General features: G+C 44.6%; 1 protein-coding gene across 11 annotated transcripts in view; it reads left to right on the top strand.

The window, feature by feature from the left end:
- UNC5C (unc-5 netrin receptor C) overlaps positions 1-17411 on the top strand; it is a 346384-nt gene extending 328973 nt beyond the window's left edge. For all 11 annotated transcript variants that reach the window (XM_039541742.1, XM_039541740.1, XM_039541748.1 and 8 more), the window contains 4 exons: positions 2223-2372; positions 3623-3787; positions 15253-15431; positions 15956-17411. In XM_039541742.1, the coding sequence (XP_039397676.1) occupies positions 2223-2372; positions 3623-3787; positions 15253-15431; positions 15956-16121 (660 nt within the window). In that variant the 3' untranslated portion in view covers positions 16122-17411. The remainder of the gene's footprint in view (positions 1-2222; positions 2373-3622; positions 3788-15252; positions 15432-15955) is intronic.
- Positions 17412-18771: the final 1360 nt, after the last annotated feature.

Below are 18771 nucleotides of genomic sequence, written 5' to 3'. Positions count from 1 at the left end.
TGAATAACCCCATGCATCATATATCTCACAATATTTATGATGGCCAGTATCAGATAAGCTTTCATTTGACACCTTATACAACTTTCTTTATAGATAAATACTAAGACGGCAATCTGTTAGGTGTAGTGAGTTTGTCAGGAATTGCATAGGAGTTGCTATTGCATGATAGGACTCCTTTGCCAGTGGGCATTGAGAGGAATAAGGTGGGAGCCTGTTCTTACCTATCTGAAAAGGCAGACTTAATGGCCAGGATTTGGAACTAAAGATGGAAAGGCACAGGCTGAGGGTTTCTTCTCCTAGGTCATACCTGTGTAGAACAAACAGCCAAAGAGGCAAGTAAGCAATACATGGTGTAAAGATAGTACAGATAAGGTCCTAAGGCCACACAGCATTCTGTGCCGGACTGCTGAAAGGCAGGAGATGAACTGGGTATCCCTTCTTCTCCCCATTCTCAGTTTCTTTGGTTTAGCCTGAATTTGAGCCTCAGCTTCTTTCAGCAGAGGTTTACAGTGGGTTTCTTCCATTCCCATAAATGCCGACAGGGAAAAAGACCAATCTTTCCAAGCTTGTATGCCTAAACTTAGATACCCAAATCCACAGTGTCTTCTTTTCTCGCTAGCAATACTGAGCGCTGGCAGCTCCCACTGAAGCCCCAATTCCAGCGTTGGAGAAAGTACCGTAGATGAGTGTAGTCAAAAGCTGCTATTCACACACAGGCCTTCTCGGTGTCTGTTGTTTAACCATATGTGCCAATATGTATGCTTGAGACGTTGGTAGGTGCAATTACTGCACAAAATACCATGAATCTTCTTTTAGACATCCCAGAGAGATAATTTGAACATAATGAAGATCTATAGTAATCAGATAATTACTATCGATTGCTCTTTAGACATCTAGATGAGGTAATTAGGGCACAGTGGAAAGAAGCTGGAACTGATTGATTGGCACAACCTTAATCTAAAAGGTTTCTAATTATGTTTCTTTTCTTCTAATAGCTGATAAACAAACATCATTTTAGCTTTAGAATTTGTCAGGTGGTAGGTTTGTTGGGGACATCAGCTTTCTCTATTATGCTAACTAGATTCTGAATGTGATCAACATCGGCTTATTATGCCTCACAGCTGAAGTGGAAGCAACTTCAATTACCCCATCTTTTACTTTCTCTTCTTGGTTTCAAAAGCCCCTGATTTCTTCTTGGTGTGTGGTGCTCAGTGTGCACCTGTGTGTGCATGACACATTTTGTGTGTATGTCAAAGCTAGTGCATGTGTGGCGATCGTGTCTCTGGCTGGGTTTATGTACAAAAGCAGCATATGTTCATTTGTGCTTTTGTCTTTCATATACATTGCCAGTGGCTGGCCTATATGTCATTGGGGATAGCATGCAGAGATGGGGAGGAGGCCTAGTATTCACTGGAAGTGTCATTACTCATAGGCATATTATTAATTTGTGTATCAGAGCAAAAGCCTTTCTCCCCCATCTCTTATCAACTATTGATCAGTCACTGTTCCAGTCGCTCTCTGAACCACTGTGCTTTCACGCTTAGATACACACCTCTCTATCACAATGTTCTCTCTACTGTTTTGCATTTTTTCAGTAGGTAATAATAGCCCTGTGACAAACAGGTTTCTTATTTCTGTTGCATATGCTGATTCACAGGGATAATCTGATTGGTTGGTGCCAATCACCAGTTGTATATTGATGGGACCACATCTTCATGGGTAGGAGCTCTTGAAGGCAACACATTAAAGCTGCTATTAAGTGCCCTCAGGGTGTGCAGTGTCCAGGGTGACACTTTATCAATATGCAACCATTGCCTGTGTGCTGGGGCTTTGACCTAGACACTCTCAAGCAATTAAGCAAGCCGAACGTGGGACCCAGCCTGTCATGTCATGTATTTCCTAAAAGGAAATATAGGTGTGTGCAGTTCTCCTGGATAATACAGGCTGTATTTGTGTTCTTGCACTAGAAGTGTGATGTAAAGCCGTAAGAGTGATGTGTGTGATTATTCTCAGACTCCTTCATACAAATGTCTTTCCTGTAATAGATGTGTGTTTACCTTACAATGTGTGTGTGTATGTCCTCCCTGTTATACAGATTACCTCGTCCGCTGCAGTTGATCTTCAGGGAGCAGAAGTATAGCATGTCCTTTCATGGCACATTTGTATATAATGTCTCTTTGATCACAAGCTGACCACTTTCTATCGTTCTTACTGAATCTTAGGAAGTTCTACAGCTGGAGAGGCAGATGGGAGGACAGTTACTGGAAGAACCAAAGGCTCTGCATTTTAAAGGAAGCACCCACAACCTCCGTCTGTCCATTCATGACATTGCCCATTCTCTCTGGAAGAGCAAATTGCTGGCTAAATACCAGGTAAAAATGACAGAATGCCTGGATGATGGCTAAATTGCATGGGTCAGAATAGAAGGGCTTAAAAATACGTAGCAACACACAGTTGTGCAGTGCTCTTTTAAAAATGAGATACAGTGACTGTTCAGGCTCCTGTACTCTGAAGGTCTTGAGGCTGTTGCCCATAACCAGCTCTCTCCCCTCTGTTACACACCGTGTGTATTTTCAATTTCTTTGAGCACTGGAGAGGAGTAAAGGGCTTGGTTTCTTTTCACCATCCTCATTAGTGGCAGGCCACATAACAGGCCATGGTTTGTTTAATTTGGAATGAAAATCAAAATTCCCTTTTAACAATGCACTGGGAGAGAGAGATTGATCAGGACAATCAGAAAATCTGCTTCTGGCAGGAAAATGCTTCTGGCAGTGCTGAGAGGACAGGACTTAGGGCTCAGCTACACTAGAGAGTTTACAGCGGGGCAGATGCACTGATGCAGCTGCGCTGCTGTAAGCTCTCTAATGTAGCCACTTTAAGCAAACAGGAGAGGGCTCTTCCATTGGCTTAACTCCTCCAGCCCCCATGAGCAGGAGTAGCTATGTCGGCAGGAGAAGCTGTTCTGCTGACAGCGCTGTCCACACCGATGCTTCTGTCCATGTAACTTACGTTGACTTATTCATCCCCCTGAGCGACACAAGTTATGCCGACATAAGCTGTAGTGTAAGCACAGTTTTAAAATCAAGGGTTAGTGCATGGAATACATGCACCCTTCAGCCAGAATACATGCACCCTTCAGCCTGTTTCCAGCACTGGCCGCTAAGGCCCAGGATTGAGAGGTGTGGGCTGCACTGCGCATTTTAGAGGACCCAGGCCCTTTGTACTCAAGCAGCAGGTTCAGTCTTAAGGAAGCGGGAAAACAAACACACCCACCTTTGTAATGTGTGTGAGAGAACAGCAGAGCTTGTGAAGGTTTCTCATCACTGAGGGGCAAGGGGAGGATTTGCTTATTTTTATTCTGTTTCCACTGCATGGTTCAGTTGCTAGTCTCCAGTGCAGTGAATGCTTTTCATGGGACGCTAGACCGGGGACCACCTTCCTGAAGAGCAGAGCCAAGTCTTCTTCAGAGAGGCCGCACAGTATCTCCTCACAACACTCATGACCCCATTTGCCATATTCATTCCAGAGCCTTTTGGGAGATGAGCGGAGAATTTGCTGATATACATTAAAACTGTAGATGCCCAGGATCAGTTCAAATTTTTCCTTAATTTTCCTCCTGCAGGAAATTCCCTTTTACCACATCTGGAGTGGGTGTCAGAGAAATCTACATTGTACCTTCACCCTGGAAAGGTTCAGCCTGAGCACGCTGGAGCTGGTTTGTAAACTCTGTGTACGGCAGGTCGAAGGAGAAGGACAGATCTTCCAACTCAACTGTACGGTGTCAGAGGTAAAGGGCCCGGCCATTTCACGCTGACTGGTGTGGGGGGAAAATGGCAGTACTTTCCCAGCAAACATCCCTTAACCTAACCACACTCCCTATGCTTGTTTCCCATGCCCATTAATTCTCTCCTTCCTCCTGGTGGCTGGGAGGTACCAGGCTTTCCAGCCTCTCTCATAACTGCTGTAGGTACTTTCCCTTCTCATGGATGCTAGATAGCAGGTGTGGATACAACTGCCTTCTTCACTCTTTCCTCATGCGCCGCCTGGCTGTCCAGTTGGCTTTTCTCTACTCCCTCCTCTGGAAGGAAGCGTCCTTCCTTCAAAACGGACAAGGGAGGAATGGTAGGTGTGTTCCTGGTGTCTCTCCCTTTCCTCCCTGGAGCTTCTTATTTCCCCTGTGCACACAGGGGGTCTGTTTCTTCAGCACACCTTCTTTTACATTATAAAACATAGGATGGTCACGTCTTCCTACATCCATAGTTCTCGAAGCATCAAGTACTCATGAAGGAGAAGTGTGCTGGATTGATATGAACCAGTTCACTCTGAGCACTGACAATAACTGCTGTGAAATAGGAAGCATAAGACATTAGATATGCAACAGGCTTTCCCTTCAGTCTTTATTCCTGCCAAGTTCCAGCAGCTTGACGTACTGCATAAAACTGCTGAGGCTAACTAAAAGTAGAAATGTATTTCAGTTAAAGGGGAATGGCTAGCAGACCCTAACGACCCATTCTCCTGAAAGGCACCAGTCCTCTTTTATATTTAACTGTATTTAGTTATTTATAGATGTCTAAATTACACCGATCAGATGTGGCCTGAGCGCACACACATGTTCTTTAAAAACCAGTATACACCATTTACCAAACCAGTGCCAATTTTCAGGGTCCTCTAAAACAAGTCTCTGTCATCACACACAAAAGCAAAAGCCTGAGGAAATAGATGAGCCTTACATCTCACTTTGCAGATATGTGCCATGACAGTTATGTAAAATCAGACTCTTTTGGTCACTAGAGGAATGGAGAAATGTAGAAGGTACAGAAGAGAAATATCTCCAGGGGCAGCAGTAGGGAAGATAATCCATAGATTTGAGAGTGGATGAGTGCATCAGCCTAGGGAAAAGAGCATGATGGGCTGGGTCTTTTGCTTTGTTGTGTCCCAAAATTAATACCACAGGGGGAAAAGTGTTGGAGATGACACAGGACTTTGGTAGTGGCACATTGCTATGGTCCCTTTTTTTGGTGACCTTAGGACTTGAAGGACTTTAGTGCTTGAGGACAATAAAAGTTAGTGGTAAGTGATTCTTTGAGGTTGAGGATAAGGGCAAATTCTACCGCTCTAACCAGCCACTGCTTCACAAAGAGCCATTGGCAGCATCTGTGAGCAAGGTGGGAGCACACACCGAGCCATGTTAGCCACAGAGCCCTCTGATGGGAGTCCCACAAAGGAGGAGAATTGCTACCCATCTGGATTTTAACAAGCTTGTCTCGTGTCATACCAGCTGAGTGCCTGGGACACTTGAATGAAGCAACATCAGAAATAACTTGAATGATGTAACATCAGAAAATGACGACGTATGAGTCACTGTGGAAACCTTGTGAGATTTACATCAGGAAATCACAACATCATGATGAAACTGAGAGCAATGATATCATTTGTCTAGGAGTCAAGCACATGTGGCAATAATAGGGAAATAAGTAAAAAAGTGGTTGCACCATGTTGAAGTTGGTGAAATGTCAACATCTCCTCATGGTCTGACCTTTACAAGTAGAGCAAGTCTGGCAAAGGAGAGCCCAGGCTCAGATACCAGAAAGGGGTGAGGAAACCTACTATAATCACCAAAACAAATGCCATCTTCCTCCTGTGTCCTTTGTCTCCTACGCAGTATGAAATGACAGACTGGTTATGTCTTGTTCCCCGGCTCATAGTCAAGGATAGTCCTCTTCTATAGAGAAATAAGCTTGGCCTGCTACAGTGCGGTCACCATTTCCTCCCAGAGTTTCATGAGCCCTTTGACTTACAAACATCTTTAGTTAAAGGCCCCGCTGACATTAATAAGGAATGTCACGATACCATAGCAACCACTGGCACTTTCCAATCCACAGCCATATCTCTGAGCCACACAGTTTCACCCCTGCTGGCTTTGGATGGCGTTTTCACTTTCCAGGCCCAGCAGGTCTGCAAAGTTCAATAACTGTACAGCTCCAACAACAACAGAAGAAGCAGAATTTGGCAGGGGTGGGAGTCTGTCCCTTTGATGACTGCCTTCAGTTTGGATTGCACATATGCCGGCTGATGAAAAGGATGGTGGATCGGGAATAGAAATAAATGAAAAGGAAGTTAAAATCCCCGCTTTGTGGAGAAATGATTCTTCAAATAGTATGGCTGCAACATAAAGACTTTCTGTCAGTTTCTCCAGGATAAAAAAATTGATTTCTTTCATGGTTCTGCTGCAGTATGATCCTTCCGGATATGATGGACGGGAGAAATGTCAGTGAGGTTTCTCCTCAAGCAGCTGATAGTTTAGATAGATAAATAACTAAATCCGTGTAAATGAGATAGTTGTGAGCGTTGGTAAGGAAAATAGAGAGGCATTTATCTGCAAGTCAGCAGCTGAGAGTCACACCCGGTTGGTAGTGACCCAAAAAGTCATTGTTGTCATCAATGGGCTGCTGACCTATGTGAAAATGTTGGTAGCCTTCACCCCCAGTTCCTAATGAAGGGTGCCTTAGATAGTATGGTCATTGGCACTCCAAAAGTATCATTAGATCAGAGAGATAAACTGAATGAAACCCCCCACCCTCCAAGGCACTAATTGCATCCTAGCTGGCAAGGACTGCAAGGCATGAAGAATGAACTATCCTGTCACCCCTAAGGTGACTTCTTTCCACTTTTAAGGACTGGGCAAGGTATTTGCAGGAAGTTTGCATTGAACCTTCCTGTGCTGTATATGCTCTCTGGATAGACAGAGGACTTCAATCTCCATGGCTTGACAAGCTGACACCTTTTATCAATCGCTACATTCATTTTTAAAACTTAACACCCTCCCTCCCCTGCCATCCTCTTCCTGAATTATTCTCCCTTTTATGTTCCTTATTATAAATCCCTATAAAGGAATCGGTCAAAGGGTCAAGATCAGCTAGGCACAGCTACAGTGGCGTAGGCATCATTACTACATAGTTAGAGCAGCTACTCAAATGTAACCATTATTCTGGCTGAGAAGGGAAAGTGGGCAAACTCTGAACTGTGAAATCATGGAAAGTGAGTTCTTGTGGGTGACTTTCGGAAGGGCTGTGAGATGACAGCCGAAAATTACTTATTCTGCAGGGCCTTGAAAATGTGCACCATTACCCATAACATCTGCTTGGTTATTGGGTGTAAAGTTGTATATTCAACTGGGGACAACATAACATTAAAGACAGATGGTAAAACTACTATCATAAACAATTACTGTATAAGTGCTGCGTTGAGGTAATCTCTGATTTAACCTAGCAGAGAAGTGAAAGAATTGGTAGTAGCTTTAATGAAACTCAAGTACACACTGTAATTATCTTCTGCTGCTTATATGTAATAGGATCTGGTAATAGTTTCAAAGGGAACAGAAAGAACACTATTGTCTTGTGCTGTGATTCCGTCCATCAGGGATTAATGCAGGGAGAGAATAGCACTCATTAGCGAGGATACGGATCATGAGAATTGCTCATCGTGGTTGGTGCATGGTGACATTCCCACATCCACCGTGGAAGGGGCGGTTAGTGCTAAGAGCTGACATGCAGGATTCTGTCACCACATAAATTAGCTTTTATTGCTGTGCTAGTTTTGATGGCAAAGAGCATGTGGCCTCTTACGCATAGGATGGCTCTTAACCTGCTAGATTATAGTACAAAAGTCCTGGGATGAAGCTAGAGAGTGTGTGTGTGTAGTTGTCTACAGCTAAGAGAAGAATAATGGCCTTGTGTGGTTAGGACTCTGAACTGGGAGACATGAAATCTAAGTCAAATTCCTGGCTCTGCCACAGACTCCCTGTGTGGCCTTAGGTACATCTCTTAATCTCTCTGTGCCTCAAGTTTCCTACCTTTACAGTAGGGATTATAATGCATCTTTCTCTCACCCTTTGTATGTGTTTGCTTATATTGTAAACTCTTCAGGCCTGGGAGTTTCTGTACAGAAACTTTCCCCAATGGAATCTGATCTCAGATGGGGCTACTGGAATACGCATGATAATATATGTAAATATGAGAGAGTTTTCAGTCTTTGCCCAGTCCTTAATTCTAGAAGACCCCAATTCCCCACAAAGAAACAGGCCCTTGTGCAGAAATCTTTACGAACCCTGCAATATTCCTAAGTTTCACAAAGCAGCCAATGACAGAGCCACACCCAAACTTTCAGAGTGCCCTGAGAGCTCTGTCCATTGTATGCTTCGGCCTGGAGATGGAGAGGGAAAGTGCCACCTCTGTGATGCTCCCAGTCACCACTGCCCTGAAGAACCTGTATTCAGTGTCTTCCATATTCCAGGATACCAGCCTCTATTACAGGGTTAATACCTCCAACAGGGTCAATGCTGTCGAATTTATTATTGACACAGGCCTTTTGCTCACACACACCAAGCACTGTAGTTTGGTATGTGATTAGAGAGACCATAGTCAGTAGTTCTTTGTGCACATTAGTGTGAGGATAATTCTCCAGCTATGTATTTCAATGTCTAGCATAAAAAGTCATTATGGAACATTTTAAAAAAGCATGGATGGAATGGACTAGACACTAAAAGGAGTAGATAGGGGAATGGAGACAAGGGAAATACAGAATAATTCCACCCAAAGCCCAAGAATCGAGCTCACAACATTGACACCTGCTATTCCCAATGTATACTATGGAAACCTAAAACCTTGACTGGTTGCTGCTAAAGTGTGAGGTGTAGGCTAATGAGATTTCCTGGAAGCTGTGTGATGGCAGCTTGCGCCAGGCATTGTAAAGTTTTGAGACTGTTCTCAGTTGTGTTTGTGGGGCATCTCCTGTAGTTAATTATACAGAGCAACACTTTAATTAGTAGAAAACTAAAGAAATTGACATTTAAAGTAGATTTTTGTTATGGCTTTAGTACTTCATAGGTAACATTTGCTTTTCCTTTCCAATCAGCTAAAGTGATTATTGGAATCACTTCCCTTGTGCTGCTGCAGATGTAAGTTAGATCATGTATTGATGCTTTTTATTGCCTTCATCTACATTAAATGTCAATTTGCGGGGTTTTTTGTACTTTTTATAAACTTCCCATTTGGTATTTGGTACATATTTGGTCTTTCTGAAAGTACCCATTACTCAGCTGAGAGGCTTGGGTCTTATCCATGCACAGTTTTATTTTTTTTGTGTCTCTTTTTCAGTTTCAGTTCAGGAGAGAGAGACAGGATTCTTCTGTCCCCTCCTCTCTCACTCACTCACTTTCTGAATGACCTTAGGCAAGCCACTTTATATCAATTTCCCCATCTGTAAAATGGGGATAGTTTATATTTTCCTTTCTCTGTAATGTGCTTTGATAGCTACAGATGAAAAGCACATTGCAGGAGCTAAATGTTGCTGTTCTGTTTGCCTTTGCCTGGTGCTACACTTGACTTTTTTTTTTTTTTTTTTTTTGGCAGCACCATTCCCCAGCACACTTTAATCTTTAAATATATCCTATATGCATTCCCTTCCCTTCCATGAAGACAGCCTCTCCTCACCCACCTAACACACACTCTAAATTTCTTTCATGGTGCCATCTTCATGCAGTCACCTTCAGTTACTGTTGTTGTTTGTAGTAGAAGCACTTGCACTCAGCTCCTTCTATTCTCTGATGCTGCTGAGATCAATAAATGAATATACCCCAACCCCTCAAACCCTCAGGAACCCTAGAAACATAAGAATAAGAATACATGGCCAGCCAAACCACCAACCACCAGTTCATCTAGATTACACTGCTCACCACACCACACCACCACACAGTAAGCAGAGGGGTGTAGAAACACCATGTTCCAGCCAGCAGAGGAGGTTTAGGGGATCATGGGCATGTAATCCCCTGCCATCTTGGTTTACAGTCATTGATGGATCTATCCTCCATGAACTTATCTAGTTATTTTTTAACCCAGTTCTACTTTTGGCCATCACAACATCCCATGGCAATGAATTCCACACGTTAATTGTGCATTGTTTGAAAGAGTACTTCCTCTTGTTTGTATTAACCCCGCTGCCTACTAATTTTATTGGGTGAACTCTGATTTGTGTATTGTGGGAAAGGGTAAATAACACTTCTCTCATTGCTTTTTCCACATCATTCATGATGTTATAGACCTCTGTAATATCCCCCCTTAATCATCTCTTTTTTAAGCTTAAAAGCCCTAATCTTTTTAGTCTCTCCTTGTATGGAAGCTGTTCCATACCCTTGATCAACTTAGTTGCTCTTCTCGGAACCTTTTCCAGTTTCACTATATACTTTTTGGGGTGGGGCATAACTCAGCCAGTATTCAAGGTAGGGCACACCATGGATTTATATTTTTGATATTTGCTGTCTTATTTTCTATCCGTTGCTAATTGTTCCTAACATTGTGTTAGCCTTTTTGACCACTGCTGAGCATTGAGCTGAAGTTTTCAGAGAACTATCCACGATTACTTCAAAATCTCTTTCTTGAGTGGTACCTCCTAATTTAGAACCCATCACTATATAAGCATAGTTGGGATTATTTTTTTTCCACTGGGCATTACTATCCACTTATCAATGTTGAATTTCATCTGACATTTGTTGCCCAGCCACCCAGGATAGGGAGATCACAGTCAGCTTTGGACTTTACAAAATTATTCAAGATTGTTTCATCTGCAAACTTTGCAACTTCACTGATCTCTTTTCCAGATCATTAATTAATATGTTGAACAGCACTGGTCCCAGTACAGATCCTTGGGGAACACTGCAGTTTCTCTCCATTGTAAAAACTGACCATTTATTCCTACCCCTGGGTTCCTATCTTTTAACTAGTTACTGATCCATGAGAGGACCTTCCCTCTTATCCCATAACTATTTGTTTTCCTTAGGAGCTTAGCAGTGAGGGACTTTGCCAAAGGCTTTCTGAAAATCCCGGTACACTATATTGACTGGATCACCCTTATTCATATGCTTGTTGATACCATCAGAGAATTCTAATAGATTGGTGAGGCAAAACTTCTATTTACAAAAAGCCATGTTGACTCTTTCCCAACAAATAGTGTTCACCTATGTGTCTGGTAATTCTGTTCTTTACTATAGTTTCTACCAATTTGCCTGGTACTGAAGTTAGACTCACCAGCTTGTAATTACCAGGATCCCCTCTAGAGGGCTTTTTACATTAGCTACCTTCCAGTCATCTGGTACAGAAGTTTATTTCATACTATGGTTTCGTATTTGAGCGCCTTCAAAACTCTCGGATGAATACCATCTGGTCCTGGTGAGAAAAGGTGGCTGAGGTAATCTCTTTTATTAGACCTACTTCTATTGGTGAGAGAGACAAGCTTTTGAGCCACACAGAGATCCTTATGACTTATGACAGTTTAATGTATTAAATTGTTCCAAACCTTCTCCGGAGACACCTCAATCTGGGACAGTTCCTCAGATTTATGACCTAAAAAGAATGACTCGGGTGTGGGAATCTTCCCCACATCCTCTGCAGTGAAGACTGATGCAAGAATTCATTTAGTTTTTCAGCAATGGCCTTATCTTCCTTGAGTGCTCCTATATCACCTTTGTCATCTAGTCACCCCATTGCCTGTTTGGCAGGCTTCCTGCTTCTAATGTTCTTTAAAAAATTCTTACTGTTAGTTTTTGCATCTTTAGCAAGTTGCTTCTCGAACTCTCTCTTGGCCTGCCTAATTATACGTTTCACTTAACCTGCCAGAGTTTGTGCTCCTTCCTATTAATTAGCCTCACTAAGTTTTAGCTTCCAAAGTTTAATGGATGCTTTTTTGTCTCTGCTTAACCATGGTGACATTCTTTTGGTCATCTCATTATCTTTTCTGATTCAGGGTATACATGTAGCCAGAGCTTCTATTACGGTGTTTTAAAATAGTCCCCATGCTGCTTGCAGGCATTTAACCTTTGTGACACAGCTCCTTTTAATTTTTGTCTAAGAAGCCTCCTCATTTTTATGCAGTTCTCCTTTTTGAAGTTACCATGTTGATTTTTTTGAGTATTATCCCCCCTACAAGGATGTTACATTTAATTATATTATGGCTACTATTACCGAGGGGTTAAGCTACCTCTTGGATCAGATTCTGTGCTTCAGTTAGGACTAAATGAAGAATTGCTTCTCCCCTTGTGAGTTCCAGGACTAGTTGCTCCAAGAAGCAGTCATTTATGGTGCCTAGACATTGTATTTCTGCATCATGTCCTCAGGTGACACATACCCCAGTCAATTTGAGGATAGTTGAAATCCCCCATTATTATTGTGCTTTCTGCTTTTGTAGGCTCTCTAATCTCCCTGAGCATTTCACAATCACTGTCACCATCCTGAACAGGTGGTCAGTAGTATATTCCTACTACTATACTCTTATTGTTCGAGCATGGAGTTTCTTCCCAGACAGATTCTATGGTACAGTTTGTTTCATTTAAGATTTTTACCTTATTTATGCTTATCTATGCCGTCTTTTACATGTAGTGCCACTCCCTCACCAGCGCATCCTACCCTTTCATTTCTATATATTTCATACCCTGGTATTACCATGTTCCACTGATTATCGCCATTCCAACAAGTTTCCATAATTCCTATTATATCAATATCCTTAGTTGATGTGAGACTCTCTAGTTCACCCATCTTAGCAGTTAGACTTCTAGCTTTTGCATGTAAACACCTGTACATTTTGTCAATATTCAGTTGCTTGCCTTTGTGTGTTGTATTTAAAGGGACTCTTACATTTGATTGTTCGTCAATAACTCCTATCTGTACTTTACCAACTTCTTTCCTATCCTCTTTACTAGGCTATAGAGTCCCCTCCCCTTGAATAAATTCATCCCTAAGAAACATCTCTGCCCGAACCGTGCACTCCTCCTCACCTGTTGGCTTTCCCACAGCCATTTCGTTTAAAAAATACATTTTAATTATGTGTGCCATAACCATTTTGGTTTAGGTAGAGCCTATGCCTCCTGTTTAAGAAGGATTCTTAAAGGGAACATGTATCTTCTAAAAGGGTGATCTCACTGGGATTATAAAAAAAAAAATCTGATCCTAGCTGAGTTTTCCTGCATGGCTGAAAATGTCTGGTTCATTTTTTCCCTTCCTCCTTTTTCACTTATGCATCCTGCCCATCTGGGTTGTGACTGGGCCTGGAAGCAGACAGGCCAGAACACTTCTAGAATGGATGTTCTTGAGCTGTTATCACACAAAGAATCTCAGATCTCATGGGACATCAGCAACCAAAATTTAGTCTCAAGACTTGTTTAGATAAGATCCTAGAACAGAGGTGGGCAAACTACAGCCCACGGGCCACATCCAGCCTGCGGGACCATCCTGCCCGGCCCCTGAGCTCTGGGCCAGGGAGGCTAGCCCCCGATCCCTCCCCCGCTGTCCCGCTTCCCCCGCAGCCACGCGGGGAGCACTCTGGCCCACCGCTCCTGCCAGGCTGTGCAGCTTGCACCCGCCCACCTCCCAGGCTTCCCAGTCAGCCAGTCCTGCTGCTCTGAGCGGCATGGTAAGGGGGCAGGGAGCGGGGTGATTGGATAAGGGGAGGGAATTCTGGGGACTATCAGGGGACAGGGAGCAGGGGGCAGTTGGATAGGGGGTGGAGTCCCGGGGGGGCGGTTAGGGGCAGGGGGTCCCAGGGAACGGTCAGGGAGCAGGTGGATGGGGCGGAGGTTCTGAGGGGGGGTGGTCAGGAGATGGGGAAGGGTTCGATAGGCATGGGAGTCCCAGGGGGCCTCTCAGGGGACAGGGGTGTGGATAGGGGTAGGGGCAGTCAGGGGACAGGGGGTGATTGGATGTGGGGGGGACCCCAGGGGGCGGTCAGGGAGCAGGGAGCAGTTGGATGGGGTGGAGGTTCTCGGTGGGCGGTCAGGGGACGTGGAATGGGGGGGTTGATAGGCGTGGGAGTCCCGGGGGGCCTGTCAGGGGGCAGGGCTATGGATAGGGGTAGAGGCAGTCAGGGGAGAGGGAGCGGGGGGGGTTAGATAGGGGCTCTGAGGGGGGCAGTCGGGAGGTGGGAGGGGGCAGATAGGAGGCAGGGGCCAGGCTGTTTGGGGAGGCACAGCCTTCCCTACCAGGCCCTCCATACTGTTTCACAACCCCAATGTGACCCTCGGGCCAAAAAGTTTGCCCACCCCTGCTCTATACCCAATACACGCTAAGACACTTTTCAGACAAGGAGATGGTCGATTCATAGATTGTTCAGTTATGTAGGTCAAATATGTGCCACTTGTGTAAAGTAATAGGCTGAGGTGGCTCCATTCTCTCTTTTCCTGCCAGCCAGATGACAACATAGAAGGTAGTAGAACTTCAAAGAAACCCACAAGGGGTATATATAGGAGAAAGGTGACTGCCAGGATGCTTCCTCCTCTGTGTAAAGCCTCTGTTGCTTGTTAGCCCATGGCTTTGTGTAAAAGAGAGAGCCGGGGAGTGGGGTTGCAGCAGGAGCAGGGGAACAGCACGTTCCACATCGTAGTGCAGACAGAGGTCCACATAAAAATGAGGGATCAGCTAATGCCTGGAGCGGCATCAACTCTCTCTCCACGGTTTGTCCCCCATCAAAAGACTCCCAGAGCACAGGTGCTGGCTGAGAGATAATAGCAGCATATCCACCAAGCTGCTGCAATGCCTTTGTTCTGTGTCTGCGTCTCTCCATGTGTGTGAGGAGGAGGAGGAGAATATAGAGAGAGGTGTCTCCTCCTTACTACCCAAGGGGGGCTGCCCTACCTCTTGGTACTAGCACACCAGGGCTAGCCCCATGCCGAAGCAGGAATGGTGCATCAAAAATACCCCTTCCCCACAAGTCCCAGGCATCTTTAGGGGGTGTAAATGCTTCCATATTTTCATTGACACGGATGGAAAACATAGGCCCCTTAATGCTTTTTCTGTCACCTGACTCCAAATGCTCTTCCCCACAAAATTCATCTCCAATATTCCTTGCTCCCCACATCAGGGAGAGTTTCCCACACAGAAGTCACTGAGATCTGCTGAAAAGCTCTAGGGGTAGCATTTTGCCCTAAGAAAGAGCTTGGTGTTTCTCCACATTAACTGATCAAGCTGGGCCCAAGGTTTTCACGTAGACCAACCTGGAGTGGTGATAAAGCTGCTGCCTGTGAAAGTTAGCTATACATATTTCTGTTCCTTTCAGCTGACTGACATCAAGCACATATACAACTTGATTACCATGAGGCTGATCCTCCACTAACGGGAGCAACAGGATTCTGCCTTTGTGCTTGGTGATTGCTTTTGTGTTCAGTAACAACACTGCTTTATTTCCATCCCCTCCCCTTTCTGCAAAACGTAGGAACCTACTGGTATTGATTATCCTCTCATGGATTCAGCAAGTACCATCACCACCATAGTGGGACCAAGCGCTTTCAGTATCCCCCTGCCCATCAGACAAAAGCTCTGCAGCAGCCTTGATGCCCCACAGACCAGGGGCCATGACTGGAGGATGCTGGCCCACAAACTGAAATTGGACAGGTGGGTGTGTTGCCTGTATGAACTCAACAACGTGGCTGAGTGAATGCATAAGGGCTGTTGTTATAGACCGGTGTGTGTGCAGGCAGTGAGCTACTCACTGTTGTCCTTGTTAATGGCCCAGCTCTGGTCCCAGTGAAATCAGTGGGCTATTTGCCATTGACTTCAGTGTGAGAGGAGTTTCTCAAAGAGCACTTTTACAGAGAAATTGCCCACAAAATAGCAAGGCTTGGATGAACCACATAGGCAAGAGGATAATGCCAGCTGTTAAAAGGTGGGGCAGATCCCCATCAGCTAGTCTAAATCAGCCCAGGTCTATTTAAGCCAGGGGTGCAACTCTGATTTGCACCAGCTGAAGATCTGGTGCAGAAGGTTTCAGTGCACAAGTGCAGTACAAAGACCTACAGACTAGTCACACTGAATGCTCATGCAGAGTGTGTACACTCGGTGTGGTTTGTGGATAGTTTGAATCAGCATTGACAGAGGCAGCCAGTCTTACAAGACCATTTCCCTTTGTTCTGTTGCAGGTACCTAAATTATTTTGCTACAAAATCGAGTCCTACTGGCGTGATCCTAGATCTTTGGGAAGCCCAGAATTTTCCTGATGGCAACCTGAGCACGTTGGCAGCAGTCCTTGAAGAAATGGGAAGACACGAGACAGTTGTTTCTTTGGCAGCAGAAGGAAAATATTGATGCAACCTTGGAATGAAAAAGAAGGAATGGAACTAGGGTAGTGGTATTGCCCTGTGAGCTATGAATAAGAAACAAAATGAATACCCAGACCAATGAGTTTCACAAAAGACATTTCAGAGAAGGAAAAATCAGCCCTGACTTTCACATATGTTCTCCTTGTACATTATGACAGGATCTAAAAGAAATCATGCAAAGTTGTACCTTGAAAATATAAATCAACCTAACGTTCCCCTCAGCTTGGCTGTACACTGCTTGGTACAGGATTTTACAGTTTCCTAGGAAACGCTTTTTATTGCTATCCAGATGTATGGATAAACTTTCTTAACAATCCCAGTTTCTATGGACGTTGTTTACATCAAATACCGGACAGGGGTAAGGAGACTGTCCAGGGCTCTTTATATTTTTGTTTAAAGCCATTCTAGACAAAGCTGTGGACAGTTGGTTGTGGCTATTTCAGATGATCAATTTCCAGTGAAATTCAGACTTTGGCTACAAATCCGTGCATCAAGTGTCTCAAAATAATCCTCCCATCATTGTTCTGTTTCTTAGATCTGGTTGTAAGACCAGTGTTTTGAAACGTGTGCATCTGGAAAGCAGATAATCTGGGTGCTAAGCAGGAATGCATGTCTCTCTCCCTGCCTCCCCCAAGGGAATTCCACGGGTTCATTGTGAAAAATAGCTGTAGGATTGTAGGGACGATAGGGATTCATTTTCAATTCACAATATTACCCACTCCCTTCTTAAAGAAAGTGTGTGTGTGAGAGATAGATGCAATTTGGAGTGTGGGTTGGGTGGAGGGAAATAACCCTGCCAACAGATTTTGCTGTAATGATTATTTACTGCTAAGTATCTAGTGCAAGGATTATTATTATTTTATTTTAATTTCTAATTTGTCAGCAATAGCATGTATCATTCAAGTGAAAGCAGAACCTGTTCTCTCCCTTCTGGAGCTGCATGGGTTCTTCTAACACACTTCCCTTCAAATGCCACTCTCCCTCCCCTTCTCCAGCCTTTGTGCTCACCCTCCAAGGCCTCGGGTTGCGAGCAGGGCATGCTCACATGGTTAGCATACACTGGACCAGATCCTCCACTGGTGTAAATTGAGGTCAATGATTTAAACCAGCAGAGGATCTAGTTCAATGAGTGCCAACTACCACACCATGTGAGCTACTGCCGGAGCAGCTCCAGGCACCAGCACACCAAGCGTGTGCCTGGGGCGGCAAGCCACGGGGGGCGCTCTGTCGGTCGCTGCGAGAGCGGCAGGCAGGTTGCCTTCAGCGGCATGCCTGCGGAGGGTCCGCTGGTCCCGCGGCTTCGGCGGACCTCCCGCAGGCGTGCCGCCGAATCCCCGGGACCGGGAACCTCCCGCAGGCAAGCCGACGAAGGCAGCCTGCCTGCCGTGCTTGGGGCGGCAAAATACCTAGAGCCGCCCCTGGCTACTGCAACACCCCCTATTTACTAATGATTCGAGGAGCAAACATCCCATTGTTATTCTGGAAGCCGGGGCTGCCCAATGCCAATGCTGTGAATACACCCTCCCAAACCAACCACACATAGCCCTTAATTTTCAGAAGCACGTGTAGCAACAGTATGTAGGTACTTCTCGTGAATGCCTGACGTGGATATTCATGTGACACATCAGGCAATGAGTGTGAAAAACATGCGTGTGTACTCTGAAAAATAAAGACCTTAAGCTCTCATTTATTTTTTTTTAAAACAGGTCTTGAGCAGCCACCACTCCCATTTACTTTCCTTGGGATTGTGGGTTCCCAGCCCCACTGAAAATCAGTCCCTTCAATTTTAATCAAAGGTGTGTGATAGTGGAGGACAGTTATGGAATGGGGAGGCTGCTCCATTTTATTCTACGGGCAAATTCTGCTGTGTGTGATCCATTGCTGCTGCTCTGCCTCCATGCAGGGAAGTGTCACTGGAGACCATGAGAGTTCCACCCCACAGGGCAGTGTAGAATAAGTGTTGAATTCTGCTCTACAGTAGAGCTTTCTCCTCGCTATTTCCACACCCTATAAATGCTCTTCAAAGTTGTCTCAGCAGTTACGGCTGGAACTCATTTCCGCTGTTGTAGAAGGTGCTCGTTTGTTTTCATCCCATGTCCCTCTTGGCCATTTTGATGTGCGCAAACAGCTGATGTGGGGAGTTACGCAAGTAAAGCTAACTGTTGTTTTTTCCAGTTGCCATCTCTTTGCAGACTTGTTTTGCTTTGTGATTAGTGGGAGGAGTGACTCTTTTGTATAATGCAGGGCATATCATTTCAAGATTTCTTCCTAACCTTTCCTTTCACTTCCAATGCTAAGAAAGCATTCGCACCCATGCCATCGAGCCAGCCCCTGATTATTTTATTTATTTTATACTCTCACTCTGTATTCTTCTATGGGATTTTTTTTTCTCCTCATGTTTTAAAGTCTGCATTTTTAAATGTAACTGTGGAAATGTCATTCGTCAAAATGGAAGGCGAATTTCGTCTGACCTTTTCCCCATTTTGACATTTCCATAGGCTTTTTAGCTTCAGCTCAGTGTCACCGACAGCGTTCACAAAACCATTCTCTGGGTGGAGAGCAGTTTGCCAGCAACTCACAAGTGGTGAAACACAGCTATAGACTCATAGCGCTGGTGTGCACAGGTTCTTACCTTC

Source organism: Mauremys reevesii, linkage group 5 (assembly GCF_016161935.1).
Source record: "Mauremys reevesii isolate NIE-2019 linkage group 5, ASM1616193v1, whole genome shotgun sequence".
Lineage (NCBI taxonomy): Eukaryota > Metazoa > Chordata > Testudines > Geoemydidae > Mauremys > Mauremys reevesii.
This window is presented reverse-complemented; position numbering and strand designations above follow the sequence as displayed.